Here is a 25,398-nt window from a genome sequence, read left to right on the forward strand (position 1 = left end):
AATTAATGTTTACAAGCTCAAAATTAAATAGTATTGCACCTTAGTCAAAGAATGAAAACAAGTTAACTCTGTTAAAGACCTCATAATAACATTGAACTTGTGGGTATGAGTCTACATTAAACCATTGTCTTGAAGGACACAATAACGAGAACTGGATTTAAAACAGAATTCAGTTGGGCAATATTCGATCAAGGGCAACTTTACGGTACTAAACATAGTTTCCGGATTATTCCACGATATTTGACATAGCTGTTGGACCTAAACATTAGTTCGTCTTTGAATTTAATAGCAATATGATGCTTATTGCTTATGCCACCATTTATTAACAAATAACTGATAATAAGTACTGAATGAATAGTTGAAAGAACGGAGTACCGTAATCCGGGGTCAAATTGATCACTTTAAAACAACTTTTGCGGATAACATCAGTGCCTGTTCAAATATTGCCAAAAGAATTTCTGTAAAACCAGTACCCAGCGGACCTCCATGGAATCATGTGACAGAATTTTGTTCAACAAATTTAAACTTTATGTTAAATAACTTCAAATATCAAAATTTTGGAAATGCCACTTTGGGGCGAAATTGATCAGTACACAATTAAGCATCGGTTGGAAATGAAAATTTCCTTCACCACTTAATTTTGCTCTTCTAAAACCGAATAACGCGTCTAAAATCTGACAACAAGTGAATTTAATACTTTAAATGCAAAATTAAATTTTGAAATTTCCCCTTAAACGCCTAAAGATAGGCAATTTCATTTGAAAAAATTGATTTCTATCACAATAAATGGTTATTTCTTCATAAAATGAACTTTTTATAACTATTTCATGTTCTGATTAGCTGCATAACATCCCAACTAAGGCTCCACAAAAATGTTAAAACAAAGAATTGACGGGAAGTTCTATTAGCAATTGATTGTTTGGTAGCAATGATTTCAGCTAAATGAGAAACACATTGCAAATTCCTTGAAAAATAAGGCAAAACTAATTTTTTCTAAAAAACTTAAAGTTTACACTCATCTCTTGACATCTACGAATCAGATGACGTAAAAAGTTTAAGATCATTACGACGCTTAAGAGTTCCTAGTATGGAATTACAATGTAGTACCCGAGTGATCAATGTCACCCCGCTGATCAATTTGACCCCGGTTTACGGTACTTATTGAAAATGTTTCTACATTAAGCATGGAAATTAGGCTGTTCAGCATAAAGCCTAGGAAAAACAATTTGATAACTATGATTTAAATAGTCTTATCGATTTGCATATGATGTCTCAAAAAATATTATCTGTGTAATTTGAAAGAGTGATTGATCATTGTTAGGGCGTCATTTACTAGTAGAATATTTTCAAGAAAAAAATAACAAACAGTTTTTTTGTAATCCAAATTATTGCGTCACGCTCCCCTAAAGCCTTTCGCTTGCAATTTGATACTTAGATAAGACCTTAATCATTTTAAAAAAGTGGAAAAAATGAACATGTATACGCAAATCCACGTTCTTGAAATAAATAATTAATACTTTAGTGAAAAGCTACATAATGACAGTGTGTGTGTTTTCCTTTCATGTATTTGACTATGTATCTGTTCATCATTTGAAAAACAAGTTATCAACAGTACCGCCATCATAATGACTCAAGGTGCTTAGAATTAAATATTTTTCATGTATTATTATATAAAAAATATAGATATATTGTTGAAATTTTGCTACTAAGCTTAGTATTTTGCAATGCATTTGATAGTTTTGCTATTATTTGAAAACCATTCAACATATTTTAATTAAATTTTCACACAGTCATCTACGCATACTACTTCGAAACGCCTGAAAATTGTATGGTTCTATCTTCAAAGACAAAAAAGTTGTGACTATTTGTAGGAGATGCAATAATTTACAGTATGCGCTTTTAACAGTTTTTGCATGAAAAAGCTTAAAAAAAAATTTTGTTCTAGACCCTCCGATGGATGTTTTCCACCGACCCAGCAAATTGAAGGGAATGGCCCAAAGTATCATTGGGCAAAATTTCAGACTTACTTATTTTTTTTTTGTTTTAAAGTTGCTCTATAAACACACCGTGCTGGGACACACTGGTGGTGTTCATACCATGGTGCAAATTGCCAAGAAAAATATTCCAAGGCTATCTTGAATGAAGACAATTTATCAGTATGAAACTCATTTCAAGATAATTGTACCATGGTACGAATATCACCAGTCTGTCCAAGGCCTAAAGCCTTTCGCAATGCCGTTTTATTTTGTATGGCGAGTTTTTAAAATTTTAAAACTCGCCATACAAAATAAAACAGCATTGCGAACGGTCTAAGAGTGTATTTCTGCGAGTATGAATATTTACATTTACTATCATGAAAAGTTCCACCTTCATCCGTGGTGGCGCTGCTAACAGTGACTCTAGATTTTAAGCAGTGCTGCAAGTCTTCTTGATAAAGTGGTCTTCGGTATTACCCAAGCAACACACGTGTAACATAAGAGTTATGTACGGCAGCGCAAGTTTTGTTTTATAGATATTGATTTGACGTAATTCTGTAAAAGAATTACGTCAAACAAACTTCTATACAACCAAAACTTACTGCGCTGTCGTAACTCTTATATGGCATATGTGTGGCTTGGGTACGTTTTTCAGCCAAAAGATCACGCTCTTTACCAACTTACGGAATGGGCTTTGCTTGTAGTCCTTAGCCTGTACCCGATTTGTCGTAGTTTGTTCCGGTTGTGGTTGCATCATCTAGCTGGCCGCTAGAGGTACACAGCTTCCGGCCTTACTTCTCTTATTGCATTTCATGCTATATGGGACTGCCTGAAAGCTGCTATTCTTCCCTGCCAATAAACGTAGTCGTCTGTGATCCTAGTGGTTACGTATGCAAGCAAGCAGGCAACTCGAAGGTTGACCTCTTATGGAGGTTGAACTCAGAGCCGGATCAACCCTGATTAGGAGCGTTAATCTGCACCTACTATCACCCAGTTAGATGTTTAACCAGGATACATGTTGAAGTCGTACTTCAAGATCTCGCTACGATTTAACGGGACGAAAGGCGTGGCCGACATTAGTCCACAGCAGCCTGTGAAATTTTCCTTGCACCCATAGACGATTAAAAAGGCTCTCACTCCGGTTCCCTTGCGTGATAAAAGTATGCTCTCTCCAAATAGCGCTCACTCACAAATCGTTTGCTCTCACAAAACAAAATGATTGCTCAGACTGCACCAATCAACGTTTTCACCCGGATGACTTCTGAACGGTGCCGTGTTATCTAGATGGCCATGGAAACAAGTATATTATATGCAAATTCGGTAACACTAAACATCAAAAAATAATTTCGTACATCGGTGGAGACGTGATTGTGACTCGCAGACAGAGTGAAGTTTTTGATGATTTGTTTATCCCTGAATTGTACCTGCATGGAGAGAAAGAGAATTATCGTGAGCACTGCAGTGAGAGACTTTTATTTTTATAGGGTAGCGAGCCACTTGGGCAGAAGCCGGTTTTTTGGGCACTTTACGCTTTTACTAAGTCAATTCGAAAACAATTGACTTGAAATTTTGTACACGGTTAGATCACAGACAAACAGACGTCTCATTCTACTCACTTCTCATCGTTTCCCTTTTTAACGGATTATTTAAATATTCCGTAGTTTGCAAATCGCTCGCTCATGGCGCTCGCATCGCTTTTGCTCCTGTTTGACGTTTGCTCACTACCGCCATCTACTCAGTGGGTTTGCGTACCACACCATAATTAGCATTGGGCGATTATGTTTGCATGACAATGATTTTTATCGCATTTTGTTCTAAGTGATACGTCTGTTTGTCTGTGGTTAGATACTCTACGTATCTCACCTCGTTCCAAAAATTGTGTCAATTGGTTCAAAATTGGCTGAATTATAGCAGAAAAGTGCCCAAAATAGGAGCCCTGCTGAATTGGTTCCACTTCCCTATGCAGTGAAATCATTATCGCGGAGGTGGATAAATCCGTGCAATTTGATCACATGAGTGACTTTTATTCATACATTTTTTTTTAATTTGAATGAACCAACCAACTCCTTCCCACTAGACTAGCCTGTCTAGGGCTAGTACAGTGACGATTCGTTCGTTGAGAGCTCGTTAGATGGGCTGTCTCGATGGTTGAATGTTCACTGGTTGGGGCAAAACCCAACTAAAAAGCACTGTCAATGTCAAAATAGATGTCAAAACGAGTTTGACGTCTGACCGCCGTCGCATCACAGCTCCTGTATACAGAACGTTTGCGCAAGTATGTGAGTGTGTAGCACGCCAAAAAGTCGTTTGGGAACGACTGGCGGTCTACTCCGTAATAAGGGACTAACACTCCAAAAGAACACGCATGGGACTACCGAGCCGCATTCCGTTGTATAACGAATGGCTTATGCGCCACCTCTATTGAGGACCATTCGCACGTTCGATTGCCCGGTATGAGACCTAACCTCAGGTAGGTTCAGTTCGATCCTTGGAAAGGATAAGAAAACGGTTCGGCTGTCCCCAATTTCACCCACATTAGTCTTACAGATGACAATCTCTTCGAAATACCATAACTAACGACTCTCCCCTAATTGAAACGGTTATGAAATGTTTCCGGAAAGCTTTCACATCTCATCATCGGAAGTTTACCCATCACTCAAACCAAAAACCGAAACCGATCTGGAAATCTGTCCAACCTTCATAGAAAACTTCACTCCATTCAAAATTCAAATCTAAGCGCGCGCAGTGAAATCTTTCATGAAATTAATAACCATGCTTCAAATTCCGGAAGGGAATCTAAGGGATAATTTATTATTCTACTAATCTCAACAGCGATACTTTAGTTCACAAGATTTATTTCATGTCGCATTTCGAATTCAATTCTTATCCTATTCCCTATCCTATTCTGTGCGTGTCTCACTCCGCTTTATCTGCAGCCATCTATTGTCTTCCAAAAACAAAACGCTAGCAAAAATCTCTCGCCGACAGGCAAATTTCAGAACGCCGCAAAATCACAGCCGGTCGTTCATTGACGAATCGATTTGATCGTCGGTCGCATGTGCACACGGACAAAAAAGAAATATAGAGCTCTATTTGTACTTACAGGCGCCTGTTTTTGGTGATACGGGAAACGTGGTCGATCGTTCGCCTCCTCGATCACATGGTGTCCTGGTAGTCGATCAGGTGGTTCACACGGTGGGGGGCGTCAAACTTCTCCTCCTCGCTTTGCACGCTACTAGGGCTAAGGGCTGGCACCTAGCACGGCGGAATCGAACCTCGAAAGGTAAATGCGGACCCACTCCCCGTGGATCGGCTCGCTGGGCACGTTGATGACGGTTGGCCCGACTGACCGTGGTGACGGTGGTCAGCCAATTTGCACACCAGAAATCTCGATGGAGCAATGTGGCTGGGATGATGGCGGTTGGCGAAATCTAAACTGAATATAGAAAGCCGTCGTACGGCTGTACGACATCGGAATATGAGGACACGCACTTTGCACGCACAGAATCAATTTATTACCTTTCTTGAGTTTCTAACTAGCTCACACAATTTATTATCCTATTGGTAGTCAACTGACTTTGGGTTTTAGCTACTGAAATTGAAGCACAATTAATTAACCGTGAAAGATCTTCTCTAAGTCAAACACTACTTCGATTTCCGCGATCACAGGCAGAGCCACACTTCCAACACTTTTTCGAGTCTCCGGGCAAATGACAGAGTCTACGTTGGTCCTCAGATAGGAAAGCTAAGAACCTAAATTAACCGGAAACACATCAACCCCGAACAATTACGAAAGAGTCGTTAATTATTTCTTAAGGATTGACTGCATCTCGCTTTTGCCAGTTCCATTAGATCTAGCTTTCCCATTCCCCCATCCAACCCAAGGACACGAACTGAACTTGACCTTCGGATTTGTTACGAACTCTTATGTTCGGTATCGTTAATCATTTCCCTACTTCTTGACCTTCTAATTCGCGGTGCGTTACCGAGTGTCCAACCTATTGCATAATGGTTAGGCGCATTCCAACTTTCATTGATATATTTACATTCTACAGTAGTAATTCAATTTAATAAACAAGTGTTGTTGTGAATTCAATTATTGGGTTTTGAACAAATAAAATATTTACAAAGTTATTTACATTTATTAATCATATTTACATACAAAGTAACGGACGCTTGGCGTACCTGTTACATCACTCCATGCTTAATTACGAAAATTTAGTTAAATTGATTTAACTAAATTTTCGTAGTGAAAATTTAATTAATATCTACACAAGCTAGGTAAGTATCTAAATTTTTGAAAGTATGTTCGCATTCGGGGTCATACGATATCATCATCAACTACGAGAGCTGACTCCTCCTCAATCTATAGCACACGAAAAACAATGAACGTGCCTACTACTGACCATCAGCGTCTTTCGACTCCGGTCTCCAGCAAATGCTACTACTACTAACATCAATCACGAAACATACCACATTTATAAACAACCTCGGATATTCACAACAATGAACAGAACTAATTGGCAAAAAAAATACTGACACTCATACCCAACGGTTTCGAACGGTACGCTATGTACTACGCACCCCTACCAGAAAATCTTCCATACAACATTCCAGAATATGTCTTCAAAACAGTTTTCTACAAACTGCATGAAAACACGTAATATCCCAAAAAACCCCAAAACAGGCTCATTCAGATTCTGGATCTACCCCAATCATTGCGTTGAGCACCGATCCATTCACTGAATTTACCGCAACGAACTATTTTACAAGGAACTGGCCCACCCCGAAGCTTCCCTTCAGGCAAAATTGTCCACTTCCTTCGTAAAACGTAAGCACTACATCTTAATCAAACTTCTACACCAGATATAAATCTGATAAAGCGAAATTTGAAAAGAACTAAACCCACCACTTACCCCTCGAATAAACTTCACAGTAGCTTCACACTACCTTCACACCGGTACAAGTACTAAACGCACCGCGCGAGAACCGGTTCGAGCCGAGCTGTCAAACTGAACAAAATCAACATAAAGTGAAAACAAACGTGCGTGAAAACCGCGAGCTGCAGGAAAATTCCTCAAAATTTCGTGAATTATTCACGAATATTTGGTGATTTGTGTATTACGGGGGGAGTATTTGAAATGCTTCCTCGTGAAAAAGAATTAATTGCTTTGTGATTTATTTTTTTAGGAGCTGCGACGTGGGATTTGTAAAGGAAAACCTGTTCTACTGACTGCTGCTGAAATCATATTTGTCTGCTGAAGTGAATGTAAACAAGGACCGGGCTATTGTACGAATGGAAGGAAATATGACGATACAGATGAAGTGCTATGAACTGGATCAATGAATTATGATTTGGACGAAACTTGTGTACTGCCTATCAACCGAAGAAATTGCGATGCCAGAACGAATCAGTTCCATACACCGACCATGAAAAACGACCTGACGGTGAAGAATATATCAAGAAGAAGACTACACACTACTATCTACAAGGGAAACATCTTTAAAACGGAAGAAGGACGGACGAAATGATGACGTATATACAATTTCAGCAAGGAATTCAATTCAAAATCGACATATTTACAAAAACGGGTATGATACTCAGATAAGCTACTAATCCTAATCATAAGAACTAACCTTATATAAGTGTAGGATGACTAATTACTAACATTAGGAACGTATCAGGTTAGGCAGGACTACCTTCACCTTCGTCAATTATGGTCCAATCCGGTAAATCCGTTTCCTCGCCAGGGTTTTCGTGATCATCTCATTGTCGCAAATGGTTCATAGCTTTATGTTGGAGAATTTACTGCTTTCTTCGACTACTCCTACTCTTATTCTTCAGAGAAGTCTTCTTATTGTCCATGCACATTCTTGAAGTTCGTCACCAGTAGTTAAAAAGTTTTTGTGGGACGGCTCAACTCATAGAGGAGCACTTCAAGAATGGCCGGTTATATTTTCGTGCAGGGTTTAACTGCTTGGTCCACTCTGTGAGTATACATAGCTTTACATCCAAGAAACTCGACTCGATATACGAGGAGATGGTTCACTATGCCACAGTGTGGATTTTAGTGCACTAATGGTAGTGTATAGTGTCCTTATAAGAAAAGGTACCATAGCTTGATTCCTACCATCTCAGCCCTATCAAGGAGTGAGAATTGATGCCAAACATGTATTTTGGAGCATTCTAAAATGCATGGTTGCCTCTAAGAGGTTGCATAGCTCAAACATTCTGCCACCAGTTTCAAGAGTCTTAAATGTTCGGAAAGCGTTTTTGTTGCCACAACTATGTCATCTAGATAGACAAAAACATAGGGCTCTAAATCGAACCCTATAACTTTGTCCATCAATCGACACATGCTAAACGGAGCATTCGTGAGTCCGAACGGGCAAACTTTGAAACGATATAGACCTTTCGAAGTTCTAAATGCTGTAAAATCACGCGATTCCTCTTTGAGAGGAATCTGGAAATACGCATCTTTGAGATCTATAACCGAGAAATATCTAGCGCTGCCTAAACGATGAAAAATTCCCCTCATGTCACGCATCGGGTATGAATCTTTCTTTGTCAATGCATTTATCCTACGAGAATCCAGACACACTCTAAGCTTTCCGTTCGCTTTACGAACCGGAACTAGAGGGTTGGCCCACTCACTGGAGCACTCTTCTATAGCGTCTAGTTTTTTATACCGTTCTATCTCCCTGTCCATTTCAGCTTGGATAGATGGCGAACATTTGTAGACTGGCTGGCGTCTCGGTTTGGCATCCTCTCGCAATACGATTTCGTGTTGCAATAAGGTTGTACGACCTAAAAAGTTATCTGTTGTGCATGGAAACTGCCTCACTATGGTTTCTAGCTCATGACGCTCCTGTGGGTTTAGATCATGTTCGGTTTCTACCGTTTCGGGCGTAGTTACGGACGCCCCAGGTAGGTCTAATCCCGGTATGTCTAATGACTCATCCGGTATTGTATTTCCTACTATTGGTAACGTGTCAATTGGATGAACGAAGAAGTGAAACGAATCGGAGGGAAACGAGTCCTCAGTTATGCTCAATTCCGCGACCTCTTCTAAACCGTTCGTTCCAATCATCATGGGTTTAATCTTAAAAGCTTCCCAAAAGTTAACGCCTAAAATCAGTTTTCTAGTTATTTCCGGTACTATGACCACCGCAACTACCCTCGTAACTTCCTTGAAGGTAATTGGGACGTTCGCATAACCGACGCAGGAGTATGGAGTTTTGTCAGCTGTGCAAATTCTGATAGGAGAAGCCAATATTTTTAACCCGTGGCTTTCAATGAGCTGCTTAGAATTGGTTACGCTAATGCTAGCTCCAGAATCTAACAAGGACTCAATTTCTTCGTCGAAGATCCTAACTCTGATATGTGGGCATCGATTAGTCTGTATTCTGATTTCTAACAAACTTTCCAAAGGGTCTGTGTATGGAATCGAATTAGGAGAGGGAACGGGTTGACAGGTTGGAATGCTAGAGTTCCCTTTGCTGCATTCCTTCCTTAGTTTCCCGAGTTCTGTGTTGTCTCTGACACCTGAACTGGTGCAGTTCGGCGTGGATGTTTATCGCACGTCGATGAAATTTTGCCAGGGTTTCCACATACATAACAGAATGTAGTTTTAGATTCTCTACATTCCCGCCAAAAATGACCTTGCTGACGGCAATGCCGTTGGGCGCCAAAATGTAGCACGCCAAAAAGTCGTTTGGGAACGACTGGCGGTCTACTCCGTAATAAGGGACTAACACTCCAAAAGAACACGCATGGGACTACCGAGCCGCATTCCGTTGTATAACGAATGGCTTATGCGCCACCTCTATTGAGGACCATTCGCACGTTCGATTGCCCGGTATGAGACCTAACCTCAGGTAGGTTCAGTTCGATCCTTGGAAAGGATAAGAAAACGGTTCGGCTGTCCCCAATTTCACCCACATTAGTCTTACAGATGACAATCTCTTCGAAATACCATAACTAACGACTCTCCCCTAATTGAAACGGTTATGAAATGTTTCCGGAAAGCTTTCACATCTCATCATCGGAAGTTTACCCATCACTCAAACCAAAAACCGAAACCGATCTGGAAATCTGTCCAACCTTCATAGAAAACTTCACTCCATTCAAAATTCAAATCTAAGCGCGCGCAGTGAAATCTTTCATGAAATTAATAACCATGCTTCAAATTCCGGAAGGGAATCTAAGGGATAATTTATTATTCTACTAATCTCAACAGCGATACTTTAGTTCACAAGATTTATTTCATGTCGCATTTCGAATTCAATTCTTATCCTATTCCCTATCCTATTCTGTGCGTGTCTCACTCCGCTTTATCTGCAGCCATCTATTGTCTTCCAAAAACAAAACGCTAGCAAAAATCTCTCGCCGACAGGCAAATTTCAGAACGCCGCAAAATCACAGCCGGTCGTTCATTGACGAATCGATTTGATCGTCGGTCGCATGTGCACACGGACAAAAAAGAAATATAGAGCTCTATTTGTACTTACAGGCGCCTGTTTTTGGTGATACGGGAAACGTGGTCGATCGTTCGCCTCCTCGATCACATGGTGTCCTGGTAGTCGATCAGGTGGTTCACACGGTGGGGGGCGTCAAACTTCTCCTCCTCGCTTTGCACGCTACTAGGGCTAAGGGCTGGCACCTAGCACGGCGGAATCGAACCTCGAAAGGTAAATGCGGACCCACTCCCCGTGGATCGGCTCGCTGGGCACGTTGATGACGGTTGGCCCGACTGACCGTGGTGACGGTGGTCAGCCAATTTGCACACCAGAAATCTCGATGGAGCAATGTGGCTGGGATGATGGCGGTTGGCGAAATCTAAACTGAATATAGAAAGCCGTCGTACGGCTGTACGACATCGGAATATGAGGACACGCACTTTGCACGCACAGAATCAATTTATTACCTTTCTTGAGTTTCTAACTAGCTCACACAATTTATTATCCTATTGGTAGTCAACTGACTTTGGGTTTTAGCTACTGAAATTGAAGCACAATTAATTAACCGTGAAAGATCTTCTCTAAGTCAAACACTACTTCGATTTCCGCGATCACAGGCAGAGCCACACTTCCAACACTTTTTCGAGTCTCCGGGCAAATGACAGAGTCTACGTTGGTCCTCAGATAGGAAAGCTAAGAACCTAAATTAACCGGAAACACATCAACCCCGAACAATTACGAAAGAGTCGTTAATTATTTCTTAAGGATTGACTGCATCTCGCTTTTGCCAGTTCCATTAGATCTAGCTTTCCCATTCCCCCATCCAACCCAAGGACACGAACTGAACTTGACCTTCGGATTTGTTACGAACTCTTATGTTCGGTATCGTTAATCATTTCCCTACTTCTTGACCTTCTAATTCGCGGTGCGTTACCGAGTGTCCAACCTATTGCATAATGGTTAGGCGCATTCCAACTTTCATTGATATATTTACATTCTACAGTAGTAATTCAATTTAATAAACAAGTGTTGTTGTGAATTCAATTATTGGGTTTTGAACAAATAAAATATTTACAAAGTTATTTACATTTATTAATCATATTTACATACAAAGTAACGGACGCTTGGCGTACCTGTTACAAGTGTTCCGTGACGTATTTCTCGTCACTTGCGTGTGTTTTGATCAGTTGTCAGTTGCCCCAACGAACGAACACGATTCGCTAATCAGGGCGCAGTCGTGACCCAACCAGCGAATCTGGACTGTAGTCATCATTAAACCACAGAGAAACAGACGTAACACTTAGAACAATTTTTATTGAAAAACATCGTTTCAAAATCACAAACGCCCAATGCTAATCGTATTGTTATTGGCCGGACCACCACTAGGTGGCGGTAGTGAGCAAACGTCAAACAGGAGCAAAAACGATAGCGCTGCGAGGGGTCAATTGACCAACTACTGAATATTTGAATCAACCGTTAAAAAGGTGATCGATGGGAGGCAAGTGCAGTGTGACGTCTGTTTCTCTGTGATTAAACTACTAGTACCTAGCCGTTCAAAACCAGGACGTTGTGCAAAGGGGTCGTCGTTGTGATTGTGTTGTTCACTTATGGCCCTCTGTTAATTTTCAATTTCTATTCAATTTCTCTCGTCGCACACTTGCGATTCTATCCACCGTTTCTTTCCACCGTTGCTTTCATATACTTATTAGAGTCGATGTAAGCGCCCAGGGCTGAAAACACAGCGTAACAAAAATTAACTTTTGGTCTGTCTCAAGAGCAAACTTATGTGTCTCTGATAGATTTTGGGCCACTGAATCCGAATCCGGGCTCAGATTTGTTCCAGCACGCCACAATTTCGAGCTATATCTCAATTTATAGGGCAAAATATGCGATTTTGGGCTTTTTTGACTGCATGCCATTAAGCATGGAAATATTTTTTTAACCAATCAAAAGATAAATTGGTCTATGGTGGCCTGTCGGTATCGTACAGTGACAGATAGTTTTGGGCGTATTTTGACCATCACTCAGATACTTATCTGAGTAGATGTAAACGCCACAATAATACTCTATTTGCTACTGGCACTGTTCATCCTCGATCACGCACGATGCTCGCCACCTGATCCACCCGTCTACTCGTTATACCTGATCCACCCGTCTTTCCCTCAGCGCTCTGTGCCTTCTTATGCCAACCAAATCTATAGTTTTGAAAGGATGTTTTCCGGCACTCTCACAAAATACCCTGCCCACCATGTCCTCATGGCTTTGACCGCTTTCAGGATGCTGGGTTCGCCGTATAGTGCAACAAGCTCGCATCAAGTTAAGTCATTTAAGAAGCAACAATGCTATAGGACTTGTCATCGGAAAAGATTAATAGGATTTCAAAATTGTTTACTGAAATATTTTAAAGATTACTCGAAAATGTCTGACATATCACATTTGTATCGGATTTTTTTTTTTCAGAAACAGCAACACCAGAACCAGTAGTAAAAACTGGATTACATTCTGCTTCAAAGTACAAAAGGATCCCAGCCAACCGGCACCTGAGCCAGCACCACCCGAGTCAGTCATATTTGATATTTCAGATTAATTTATGTTTTCTTATTAAGTTTGTATCACAATTAAAGAATCACATTTTTAAAACTACCAATCCCATCCTCAAAATAGCTATGGTATTCGAAATTTCAAACTTCAGAAACAATGATGAATCCTTATGAAAATGTGATTCCTTTAGAATTACACTAGTTTATTTAACAAATTCCAATTATTGTTTGTACTTATGAATTGAATGCTACTCATAAATGAATATTTGAAAATAACAAATATTCATTGGTAGGTAGCTATATTGTGATTTTTTTTAATTCATTGCATCGAATAAAAAACTAACAAATCATTTGTTCCAGGACAAGCGTGTGATGTCTGCTTTGATTATGGCCCATACTAACTCATAGCTTTACCGAACCAAACAAAATTCTAACTCAAACAAACCACATCATCGAACTTTTGTAGAGCTGCAATTAAAACAAACATGAACCGTGATGCGAAACCGAGAGAATTTATATTTGTTAGACTGTAAGAGAGGTGTTATTTTTGTAAGGCCAAAAAAGAAACTACAAAGAATCGTGTAGCTTTTTTTACTAATTGAATGTGATAGCAAACTAACGAAATAGGAAAATCGAAACAAAACGTGCGATTAATAAAGTATATTTTATATATCAGCCTAATATCAACCAAAAGAAATCTCAATTATCCCGAACCACGACGAAAATCTGCTTATGGCGATATCTTTATAGTGCTTTATTGTCGACTTTGATGTACATACTTTTACCAGATGTAAGCATTGAAGGCGCGCCACAGACACAGGGTTAAAGTATAAATGCATTCTGGAATTGGAAGCGCATCGAAGAATCGTTCAAACACATCTAGATTCAACTATTTATTGCATACAGTCAGTGACAAAACAATTCAACGATTCAACGTCAAATTATACATTGAACATTGAATTTTAATAAGAAACTATTGTTTTTTTTTCACATAAATCATCCGAAAGCCATTAGGGTCATTAATACCCTACCAGAAATATTTAGCGTTGATAGTCACTAATAGTAAATGCATCGAGAGTTCATTATTCGAAGAAGAAGCAGCTTTGAACTCGAAAGCAAGTTTCATAGATCAAATTTCGTAGGTGTTCACCAAAGTACTACTTTCAGCTTTCAATAATTTCAAATACCTACGTCCTTTCGAAAAAAAATGTTCCTAACGGGGGATAAACAAAAAATCAGATTCCTTATTTTAATTAGTATCTGTGCCATAGTGTCAGCACAATATTGGAATACAAAATTTTAGATTGACCAGAAAAGTTCAAAGTTACGATTCGTCTATGTGAACAACATACCAAATGGGGTAACTTGCAACACTTTTCGACTTTGAAGCAATATCATTGAAAATCTAAACATTTGAAACACTCTGTAAAGCATCGTGTACGCTAATTACCTCGAGTAGAATACTTTGCAGCACTTGATTTATCAAAATATGTTGTCACCTAATCAGGAGGTGCGAAATACATGCGTGTTGCAAGTTTCCCCATCTATGGGGTAACTTGCAACACAGGACATGAAGCTGAGTTAGCTATCATCAAACAGCACTAACATTCCAGTGCTTAGTCGTTTTGTAAATTTTTGATGTTATGCATGAAAAATGGATTGAACAAATGTACACTAACCAATTGACATATAATTTTTCATGAAAGAATTGATATTTATTGCAAGCGAGAGTATATCGTTTAACAACAGGTCTCACGTCCCTCAAATATAAAAAAATATAGGGGTCTCGTGACTCAGTACTCGTTCCAAAATGTCAACAATGATTATTGTCATTTCTTGAAAAGGTAGAATGAGTCATCTTCAATTACAGCTAAAACAACATGATTGAAACACACCTATTCAACTTTGTAAATATTAAAGTCGCCAAAATGGGTATTCATCTGAAATAATTTATTCCATTTAGGTTCAGAATTGATGTTGGTGATTGTTTTGTAGCGCCCATAAACTAAATAAAACTATTAATAAGACGAAACATGAATGAAACTTCAAAATATGGTATTTCCTAACAATGTTTGAAGGTCACGTGCAAAAAATGTCAAAAATTAGTTGTTATTTGAAAATGAACGCGTTATGCAATCATTAAACGATCCATTTCGGTTGTTTCTGTCAGAAATATCGCAAAATGATGATAAATAATAGAAGGTTTTGTCAAATTCAACTGTTGCAAGTTACCCCACAGTGGTTGTTGAATATCATGAAGAATTTTTACATTACTTAGTCGATAAGTTTATCAAACTTTTTTCGTTTAGCTAAGCTTACTATTAGGTACTCTAACTGCAAGCAAGGTCATCAGACTTATCTCATTTACCATAGGGGAGAGGTGAAGCACGATTTTCATACTTGTTTTTATGGCATAAAATGAGCAAACCGTTTTAACAGTGTAGCTAAACAATAAACAAAGAAACACATCTAATTTTTCCACCAAATCGACCTTTGGTACACATAATTACAATAGCCGAAATAGTAGTTCATACAGTGACCCCACAATTTATGAATCGGCAAAAATGACCACAGTTTATGGATCACTCCATTTGATCAACACGGTGATTCATAAATAGTGTACAAAAATTAAGATGATTCATCGGTGTGGGGTCACTGTACTAGTTTTCATTAATATTAGAAAATACTTCGCATTTAGTGTATGTCACCATGTTGCAAGTTACACCGCTGTTGCAAGTAACCCCGTTTGACGGTATACTTGTAGGGCATAGTCTGGCCAAAATCTATCCAATATTTCCATTATTTCATATTGATTTTTTTCTAATTCTCAGTAGATACTCCAACTACTAATAATTCCTGAGCTATTCAAGTAATTTGGGCAAAACTGAGCCGTGGAGACTTTATCCTAGGAGCAAGTCAGATTGAACAAGAGTTTGCTTTGTTGTAATATTGTAATGTTGTAATGATGTAAAGCTTTCATGTAATTATATCCACCATTTAAAACACACCACGACCACTCTCGCCTCTTCCACTTATCGTTACAAAGTGAACGAGTTGATATCATCATAGAGGATCTAAACGCTCAGGTAGGTCAGGAGGAGGAATTCAGACCGACGATTGGAAAGTTCGGCGCCCACCAGCTGACGAACGAAAATGACCTACACCTCATCGATTTTGCCGCCTCCAAGAACATGGCCATTATTCGTAGCACATTCTTCCAGCATAGCCTCCCGTATCGTTACACCTGGAGATCACCACAACAAACGCAATCGCAAATAGACCACGTTCTGATTGATGGAATGCACTTCTCCGACATTATCGACGTCAGGACCTATCGTGGCGCTAATATCGACTCTGATCACTACCTGGTGATGGTTCTACTGCGCCAAAAACTCTCCGTTATCAACAATGTATGTACCGTGATTTCGTGTGAAATTGATCACTTTTCACAGTTTTTGGCGTCTAATTTTTGAATTATTATCGATATGCTCAAACTCAATGCTTTCAAACAAGTACGGCCAGGGGCTGAATCAGTCAACGAAGTTGAAACTTCTACTGCTTATCATTTTATTGTAATAAATATCATTTAAAATGAAAAATCAAAAAAATTGCTTTCGGGGTGAAATTGATTACCCAACTAACATTTTCAGCGCTATAAGCTTCAGTCATTTGCTTTCTGTTGCGTAACCATCGAGTAAGAGCAGTCAACGCTGAATATAAGGAAAGCTAGTCAAATATATATCGTAAGCTAATACACGACTGCAAAACAAGCATCATACAGCTACCAAACTCGGTTTTCAGAAATTCATTGCTTGTCACTGGGGCTGCCTTTACTCCACCGTATTCCAACTCCGGGAGATTTCCCGGAAGATCTGAAAACTTGAACACATCGGATAGGAGTCCCCACTAACAAAACAGCTGCTACTATACAGTACAATTAATTATACTGACAAATCCCCAAACCAGCAGCGCTTTAAAGGCCGTTATGCGATTTCATTACGGCTAGAAGCTGTAATAAAGAAACTGTTGGTTCACCAACACGGCTTCTCGGATATAAACATTATTGTCAAAACAAACTTTAAGCGGTATATATAGCTACTACACAAATTCTTTACAGCTATCCATGTATGTGCTGTGAAATTATTTGGGTTGCTTTTATTGCACTTTAATTCAATGCCGGAAGATTTGCCGGAAGATGTACAAATCGAGTAAGAGTCCCAGCCACTACAACAGCTGCTTTTATACAGTACGTTTTGTAATGATGCCAAAATACAAAACAGCAGCGCTTAGTAGCCGTTTAAAGAACACTCTTTCAGCTAGAAGCTGTGAAGATGAATCTGTTGGCGCAACCACACAGCTTGTTCAATGTAAACATTTATTGCGTTTGACGTTTCACAAGCTTTTACAGCAAGATGAAGTTGGGTAAGCTTTCTTGTGGCACAATTATGAAGCCTTGTCTGGAGTAAAACAAAACGGGCTATTTTCTATGTTATTTATATATAGCAGTGTGGCAGCGAGGACATCATCGGGACCAGTGGATACGGAGATCGGGAGTTCGATTCCAAGTAGCGGCAAGTAGTTTAATTATTCAATTTTAAAAGTGATAATTCCAGTTCCACATGTATTGCGTCACGGTATCCATAACCTAATTATATTTAATCGTTTAATTTGGGGATGCCGTAAAACTATTATTTAACAATTGCGAAAAGGCTGAAAAAGTGCCTTCTCAAGATGTTATTCAGTTAGTGGTTACATAGGAGCCGAGAAAAAAGCTATGACTAGGTGGCATAGAAGCTGATCGCACAGCATGTACAAGCTGATTAAGTTCGCCAGATTCATTGGTATAGGGCTTGCATAGAAGCTTCCGTCCATATGTACAACACAGTAACTCAGCATCAAGTCGTATTAAGGACGCTTTGTTGACGTTTACATTCACAATAAATGTTAGTTGGGTAGTCAATGAAATGCCTTTGTAAATCTTGAAAATGTTGTTTCTACCTGAATTGACCACCCCATAATGCGAAAAGCGATGCAAAACTTTTACAACTCTACTATTTTTTAATTATTTAAGTTTAAAGTTTGATAACACAATTATTTAAGTTTAACGCTTTATTTTTAACAAACAAAAATGGCCCTTACATCGATCAATTTCACCTCACTGATCAATTTCACCCGAAATCACGGTACAGTACCGGCGGCCGCCCCGGTACGATCTGGAGCGACTGAAGCAACCGGATATCGCCACCGCATACGCGCAGAATCTCGAGGCAGCGTTGCCGGACGAGGGTGTGCTCGATGTGGCCCCTCTAGAGGATTGCTGGAGTACAATCAAAGCAGCCATCAACAACGCAGCCGAGAGCACTATCGGGTACGTAGAACGGAGTCGACGAAACGATTGGTTCGACGAGGAGTGCAGAGCGGTTCTGGAGGAGAAGGATGCAGGAAGGGCGGTAATGCTGCAGCATGGAACCCGACAAAATGTGGAGCGATACAGACAGAAGCGAAAGCAGCAGACCCGTCTCTTCCGGGAGAAAAAGCGCCGCCTGGAAGAAGCGGAGTGCGAGGAAATGGAACCGCTGCGCTGTGTCGTTCACAAGAAACACGTAAGTTCTACCAGAAGCTCAACGCATCCCGCAAAGGCTACGTTCCGTAAGCCGAAATCTGCAGGAATAAGGACGGGAGCCTCCTGACGGACAAACGTGAAGTGATCGAAAGGTGGAAGCAGCACTTCGACGAGCACCTGAACGGCGAAGAGAATGTAGGCACGGAGAACCAAGGCAGCGAAGGAAATGACTATGTTGGTGCAGCAGAGGACAGGAACGAACCAACTCCCACGCTGAGGGAAGTTAAGGATGATCCACCAGCTCAAAAACAAACAAAGCGGCTGGTAAGTACGGTATCGCAGCAGAACTCATCAAGATGGGCCCGGAAAGTTTGGCCACCTGTCTGTACCAGCTATTAGTCAAGATCTGGGAAACCGAACAGCTACCAGAGGAGTGGAAGGAAGCGATAATCTGTCTGTTTCGAGCGATCACAATTATGAATGCCACCTACAAAGTGTTATCCCAGATCATCTTCCGTCGTCTTTCACCTAAAGTAAATGAGTTCATGGGAAGTTACCAAGCCGGTTTCATCGCCGGCCGGTCGACAACGGACCAGATCTTCACCGTACGGCAAATCCTCCAGAATTGCCGTGAATACCAGGTCCCAACGCACCATCTGTTCATCGACTTCAAGGCGGCATACGACAGTACCGACCACACAGAGCTATGAAAAATCATGGACGAGAACAGCTTTCCCGGGAAGCTGACTAAACTGATAAGAGCAACGATGGACGGTGTGCAGAACAGCATCACAAAACGCAGTATGCAAGACAAAGTTTGCCGGGTACAGCTAGTATGGTGTAAAATTGTTGATTCAGTCATAGAGATTCTCTGTGATTCAGTTTTATCTTAAGGCAAAACTGGAAGCATTTCCTCATTTTTTTGGTTTTTGATTTTTTATTAAATAACGAAGCAATATTTTCAAATTCGGTTTTCGTGCACATGTAGAGTATTGATCAAGGTATCTTCTGAATTTTTTTGAGGTGGAAAATGTTTTCCATTTTTGCAGAAACCATTTTTTGTGAAATTTCATTCAAAAGTGGTTTCTGCAAAAACGAATAACATTTTCCACAACAAAAAAAATCAGAAGATACCTTGATCCATACTCTACATGTGTACGAAAACCGATTTTGATAATATTGCTTCGTTATTTAATAAAAAATCAAAAACCAATAAGTGAGTAAATGCTTTCAGTTTCGCCTTAAGGACAAACGTCTTGAAATCCCGCTTTAACAGTGCATCAGAACTTCAAACGCACAAATCTCAAGATGCAAGCTTCAAACAACAGCGCATTTTATTATTTTGTTCTTGCTCAGTTGTAATAAGCTTAAAATAATAAGATCAGGTGCGCTGGTTTTGTTCACGAACAGATTTGTGCGCTCGAAATCGTGAGTAGGTGCCAAAGTCGGCCATTGTGGCGGACATTTTGGTATCCTAATAAGTCTGTCCTTAAATTGGATGTTATACCACAGATAACAGACGTTTATGCTTATATTGGCAATGTGTGTAAAAATGCTCAACAGCCATTTTGTATGTAACGAGCAGCTGAAACTCATGTGGCAATCATTTAGAGATGGCGCAGTGATCGATAGTCAGTGATCGCTTTCAAGATTGCATGCACTACGCAATTTTACATTCAAGATTGTATTCGATCTTGAATGAAAGTGGAACTTTGAACTATTTTTGCATTCAAGTTAGATGTAATGTCGCAATCAGTTGAGTAGATGGCGGTAGTGAGCCAAAGTATATCGTTTTGAACATTTACACAGGATTCTGCGGAAAATTTGTACTAGCATAAACATCTGTTATCTGTGGTTATACTAAATAAATGAAAAACATATGAATGAAAGGTATAAAAGGGTATTTTATTATTAAAACTTAAGTTTTCATCAATCGCTACTGCTGCTGGAATGAGATCTTCTCCGGGACTTCTTTTTCTTGCTCTTCGACTTTTTCTTCTTCTCTTTTTTGTGCTTCTTGGAAGATTTCCTGTGGTGGCGACGCTCGTCCTCCGAATCCTCACTCGATGAGGTCGATGTCGAATGCTTGCGTTTTAGCTTTTTCTTCATCTTTTTGGCAGCTTTTCTGCGTTCCTTTTCGGCGCGCTTCTCCGCTCGAGCGCTTTCCTCCAGCTCCTCTTGACGCCTAAGTTCCTGCAGTGGAGTCAAGTAGTTCAACTCCGGAGATTCGCTGCTGGATCTTTTCTCCTCGGGCACAATGGTCTGCCGGGTTTCATCGATCTGGCGAAGACAATATTTTTCTGAATATTATACGATATGAGAGCTCAGCTAAATAACAACTGTTTTAAAATATATTTGAAAGGATCACAATTAAGCAAAGTTTCGTGTTCAAAAAGAACTGCTCAAGAAATTTGTTGATCGATTCCAGGCAGAAACTTTCTACAGAGACTGCCATTTGAATTGTCAATTCTTCGCAACTACGTACTACAATCGAAGAAAAACGGTTTCTTGGGCGATTCAGGCAAAGAATTGCCCATGCATCAAGATGGTCCGAATTTTTTCTTCTGAACTGCAAGCAGCCCAATGTTCTAGTTCGCAAAAATTTTCGTCGAGTTCAGCTTTTCTTCGTCTTTTTGCTAAGTTCTCAGCAGCAGATTGTTACAAAAAAAATGGTGCTACACACTACAAATGCATCGTGCCCTACGTTGGGCGACACAATACGGACAACTGTTAGCAGAACCCTCCAAATGCTCATTTTATTTTCCGCATCGAGCCCCAGATTTGGGAACTAATGGGATACGAAAAGTAAAATGGAATATTACAAATGCACAAAACACAAACATGCAACACATAACAGAAATTATTCCCGAATATCCAGATGGATAACAATGTCCAATCCCAGGATGACGAGGATTCAATGTTTCATTATTGTTCTTGGTCCATCAGCCAATCCTGTGATCGTATTGTGTTTCCAGTTCAAAACCGAATTAGCGACATTTTTCCTTTTACTTCCGCTGCTTTTGCCTTGCGTTATACACTATGTCAGAAGTGGGGCACTGTATAGAATACCAGGTGTACAATTCAGCGCCCCACTTCCGACATTGTGTTTAACGCAAGGCAAAAGCAGCGCAAGTAAAAGAAAAAATGTCGCTAATTCGGTTTTGAACTAGAAACATAATATTTTTTGGTGTAGGAGTTTCTAATCTTAAGGGGCACTTGGGTTCAAACTTAAGTACAGGAATTAAATATATGTTTACATATTTACTGCACGACAAAAACTTAACCCTTAAAGGCGCACGACAATAAAAACTGATTTAAAAAATAAATTAATAATTAATAATAAAAGTGAAGGTTAATTATTTTGGAGCGTTTTTAGGTATGTTGTTTTAAAACAACATTGCGCTTTTAAGGGTTAAATCCAAAACATTATAACAGTGATTAAAAACGGGGCACATACTCTGCAAAGGCTCATTTTGTTCATTTGCACGGTACCTACCTTTAGATAATTACGGCATTGATACGTTAAATGACCGGCGTATCCGCATTTTTTACAAGCCGCTCGTACTGTGTTCTTTTGACCTCCACCGGTGAGAAACTCCATCGCTTCAATGAACTTTATTTGTTATATTATTATTATTATATGTATAAATAAAGTTCTTAGTCAATACTTCGCTTCTGAAATGGGGAAAAAAGATTAATATCTAAAATGAAATGAATATCGCGACCATTCAGTCTCACTATGTACTTTGTTTACAAACAAGGATAAATGAAAACGAGCATCAAAACACTCCAGGGGTGCATTTAGTGAAGCTAGTTTTGCGATTTATACGAGTCCTGTAACCATAGTTGATTCATTTTGAAGTTGTCTAATCGGAATACATTTCAAACCATCTACATTTGTCGAATGTTCTGTGCATGACGTTTTTCAATAGATCTATAACGTTATAAAAATAACTTTTACCTATAGGTATACAAATAACTTATATCTATATTTATGCAAATAATATATGTATATTTTCCTCAACCTAAGGATAGGTAAAACCGTGGGTAAAACAAAGTTCATACGTCGAGAGACACGAGAGTGTTTTGAGCGGGCAACAATTTGAAAAGCCAAGAACTTCTATTACCTGGTTCTTAATCAATAGCGCACTAGACTTCTAGGTAGGGTATGTGTGCCATCATTAATCTCACGCTCCCATATTCATCCTATTCGAAAACAAGCGATTACGGCACCGATTGATTCCGTTCTTTTTGTTTTCATGGGTGCTCACTTCTAACAAAAAAAATACAAAAATAAGAAACAAAACAAACAGCGCTTCAATCCTTTATTTTTCGTAGGATGAAAATGGGAGCCACATGCTTAAGAAGGGAACCAATACCCTACATGTTTGTATAACTCTACACTCTCAGCATCTTAAGGACAAACGTCTTAAAATCCCGCTTCAACAGTGCATCAGAACTTCAGACGCACAAATTTCAAGAAGCAAGCTTCAAACAGTGCTTTTTATTATTCTGTTCTTGCTCACTTGTAATAAGCTTAAAATAAAAAGCTCAGGTGCGCTGGTTTTGTTTACGAAGAGATTTGTGCTTTCGAAATCGTGAGTAAGTGCCAAAGTCAGCCATTGTGGCGGCCATTTCGGGACTCTAACAAGTGTGTCCTTAATAGCCCTCCTCTACTCACTGTTTTCTGCATTTTTCCTATTTTCCTAAACTACGCTCTTTTTAAGGTGTCATGATGCATCACTGAGCTTTCGGACGAATCATTAACTTTTTGCTTTTCCATTTGTTTGCCTCGCTTTTTTGAAGTGATAAAAAACTGGTTATTCTGCAGTAACGCAACTGAAAAAGTATCATCGCAATCACTGCGAGTGAGCATATAGGATGATACTTTTTTTATACAAATATTCACTTTCGTGGCTGAGATTTCTCACTTTGAAATTTCGAACCACACATCCAACATGGCTGCCGATGCTGATGATGCCGTAAAAAGCCTTAACCCTTCTCCATTTCTGTAATGCAGTGGTGCAAACAGCGTGGGAATTATGATTTCTTGCCTAATTAGATTCTGTTTAAGGTGAAACATCAAGAAATCCCATTGGAACTTTGCATACAAACTTTAGAGGCACAAATCTGACGAACGAAGCATCGAACCAAGCCGCACTTGATTTTCCTGGCTTTGCTCACTTGCAAAAAGAGGCAGCTTTTCCAAAACGAGCGCATTTATTTACGAATTTTTAATATTTGTGCTCTTGAAAACGTGAGTAGGGGTCTAAATCGGCCATTGTGGCAGCCATATTGGTATTCTTTGAAGTTTCTCCTTAATCAAAAGTTTGGGTAACTGTATTGTTGAAGTTGCAAGACATAAATATAACAACACTGTTACCCAAACTTTTGCTCAAACAGCATCAAATTAGCCAAAAAATCATAATACCCACGCTCTTTGCACAGTTCTACAAAGCTCCTATGAAAAATTCATATTTTGAGGGGATTGATGAAAGGCTGCGGAGCACTAGCAACGATTTCATTAGAGAAATTTTTCTCATTTTTTTTTAATTTCTTGGGGTTTTCAATAGATAGGCCACAAGATATGGGCTCCAAATTTAGAAACATAAATACATATTAAAAATATTTTAAAAAAAACTCAATTAAAGGGAACTTAAATGCAGGGCTGTTACAAAATTTCCAAAATATCATCCGCGATATTCGCGACCTCTGAAATAAAATCCGCGACTCGGAAAACAAATCCGCGACATGAACATTAATATTAAAATCTATCTATCTATTCTATCTATATCTATCTATATATATATAAAAATGAGTTTGAAGTCCCTTTGAGGCAACAAAACTAACGAACGGCTGAACCGATCAGGATGACTTTTGCATGGTTTGATTCGTATTCATGGTGACTGTGTTTATAAGTTTTTAGCGTACACTCAATTATTCGCGGGGTTTTCTCTAGCGAAAAGAGATGGTGTGAACCGATTGAGATGTAAGCTAATACTCCTCATGTCCAGTTTATTAAAATTCAATCAGTGGTACATTGTCTGCTATTGTAAGTGTGGATGGTATAATTGGTACAATAGTGTGTTGTGTCGAGAGAAATTTGAGAGCTATTGCAGGTACTATTGATGATAGCTGTCGGTGTAGTGGAGGACCTTTCGGTCGTGGATGCAGCAGCCAGATCGGATGCTGTGGATGTCGCACCGATTGATGATGCGACAGGGATGAAGCTGATGATGCTACAGTACTCCCCTCTTAGACTAGGTTTCCTTCTAGCGGTAGCGGAGTGGAATAACGACTCGTCGACCAGAACGAGTGACCCTAGTCGATGGAGTCGTAGCGGATGTTGTAGCTGCCGAATCTGGTGCACTCGGTGAATCCTGATCGTCGAAAGTGTAGGCGGGTTTCAGGCGGTCGACCGAAACGTTTACTGTCCGCCCCTTGATGCATACGCTGAAGAATTTTTCACCTCGGCTTACCACCTCGAAGGGTCCTTCGTAGGGAGGTGATAACGATGGCCGAATCGAATCGTTGCGCACGAAGACGTTCTTGCACGATTGAAGGTCCTGGTGAACGAAGAAATTGCGGCTGCCGTGCCACGCTGTTTCTGTCGGGCGTAGATTGCTCATGGATTTTCGGAGATTTGCAACAAATTCGGTTTCGTTTCGGCCCTTTGAACTTTCGACGAAAAACTCGGATGGAATTCGGAGGGTTGTTCCGTAAACCATCTCGGCCGGAGATGCCTTGATGTCTTCCTTGTAGGTTGTTCGCAGGCCAAGCAAGATCATCGGGAGATGTTCGCTCCAGTGATCGGGATCGTGGCAAAGGATGGCTGATTTCAAGGTCCTGTGCCACCGTT

At 39.8% G+C, this 25,398-nt stretch overlaps 2 protein-coding genes across 14 annotated transcripts in view; one reads left to right on the forward strand and one right to left on the reverse strand.

The window, feature by feature from the left end:
* Positions 1–13,657, forward strand: part of LOC109404983 (PDF receptor) — a 140,378-nt gene extending 126,721 nt beyond the window's left edge. For 12 of the 13 annotated variants that reach the window (XM_062858611.1, XM_062858606.1, XM_062858607.1 and 9 more), the window contains one exon: positions 12,897–13,657. In XM_062858611.1, the coding sequence (XP_062714595.1) occupies positions 12,897–13,023 (127 nt within the window). In that variant the 3' untranslated portion in view covers positions 13,024–13,657. The remainder of the gene's footprint in view (positions 1–12,896) is intronic. The other variant, XM_062858612.1, reaches the window with a different exon arrangement.
* A 6,766-nt stretch (positions 13,658–20,423) lies between these two features.
* LOC109404961 (protein SREK1IP1) lies at positions 20,424–22,283 on the reverse strand. Its single transcript, XM_029862534.2, has 3 exons — positions 22,265–22,283; positions 22,036–22,214; positions 20,424–20,819 (listed from the first exon to the last, which is right to left on the reverse strand). Exons 2-3 carry the CDS (start codon positions 22,138–22,140, stop codon positions 20,469–20,471), a joined length of 456 nt encoding a protein of 151 aa, XP_029718394.2. The 5' UTR covers positions 22,141–22,214; positions 22,265–22,283; the 3' UTR covers positions 20,424–20,468.
* Between the last annotated feature and the right edge of the window lie 3,115 nt (positions 22,284–25,398).

This window comes from Aedes albopictus, chromosome 3 (assembly GCF_035046485.1).
Source record: "Aedes albopictus strain Foshan chromosome 3, AalbF5, whole genome shotgun sequence".
In the NCBI taxonomy this organism is placed as follows: domain Eukaryota; kingdom Metazoa; phylum Arthropoda; class Insecta; order Diptera; family Culicidae; genus Aedes; species Aedes albopictus.

Bases quoted from the DNA above. Each gene is read 5' to 3' on its own strand.
- LOC109404961 (XM_029862534.2), bottom strand. From the start codon at position 22,140: ATGGAGTTTCTCACCGGTGGAGGTCAAAAGAACACAGTACGAGCGGCT. The intron at 20,820-22,035 runs GTAGGTACCGTG...TGTCTTCGCCAG, and splicing joins AATGCCGTAATTATCTAAAG to ATCGATGAAACCCGGCAGAC.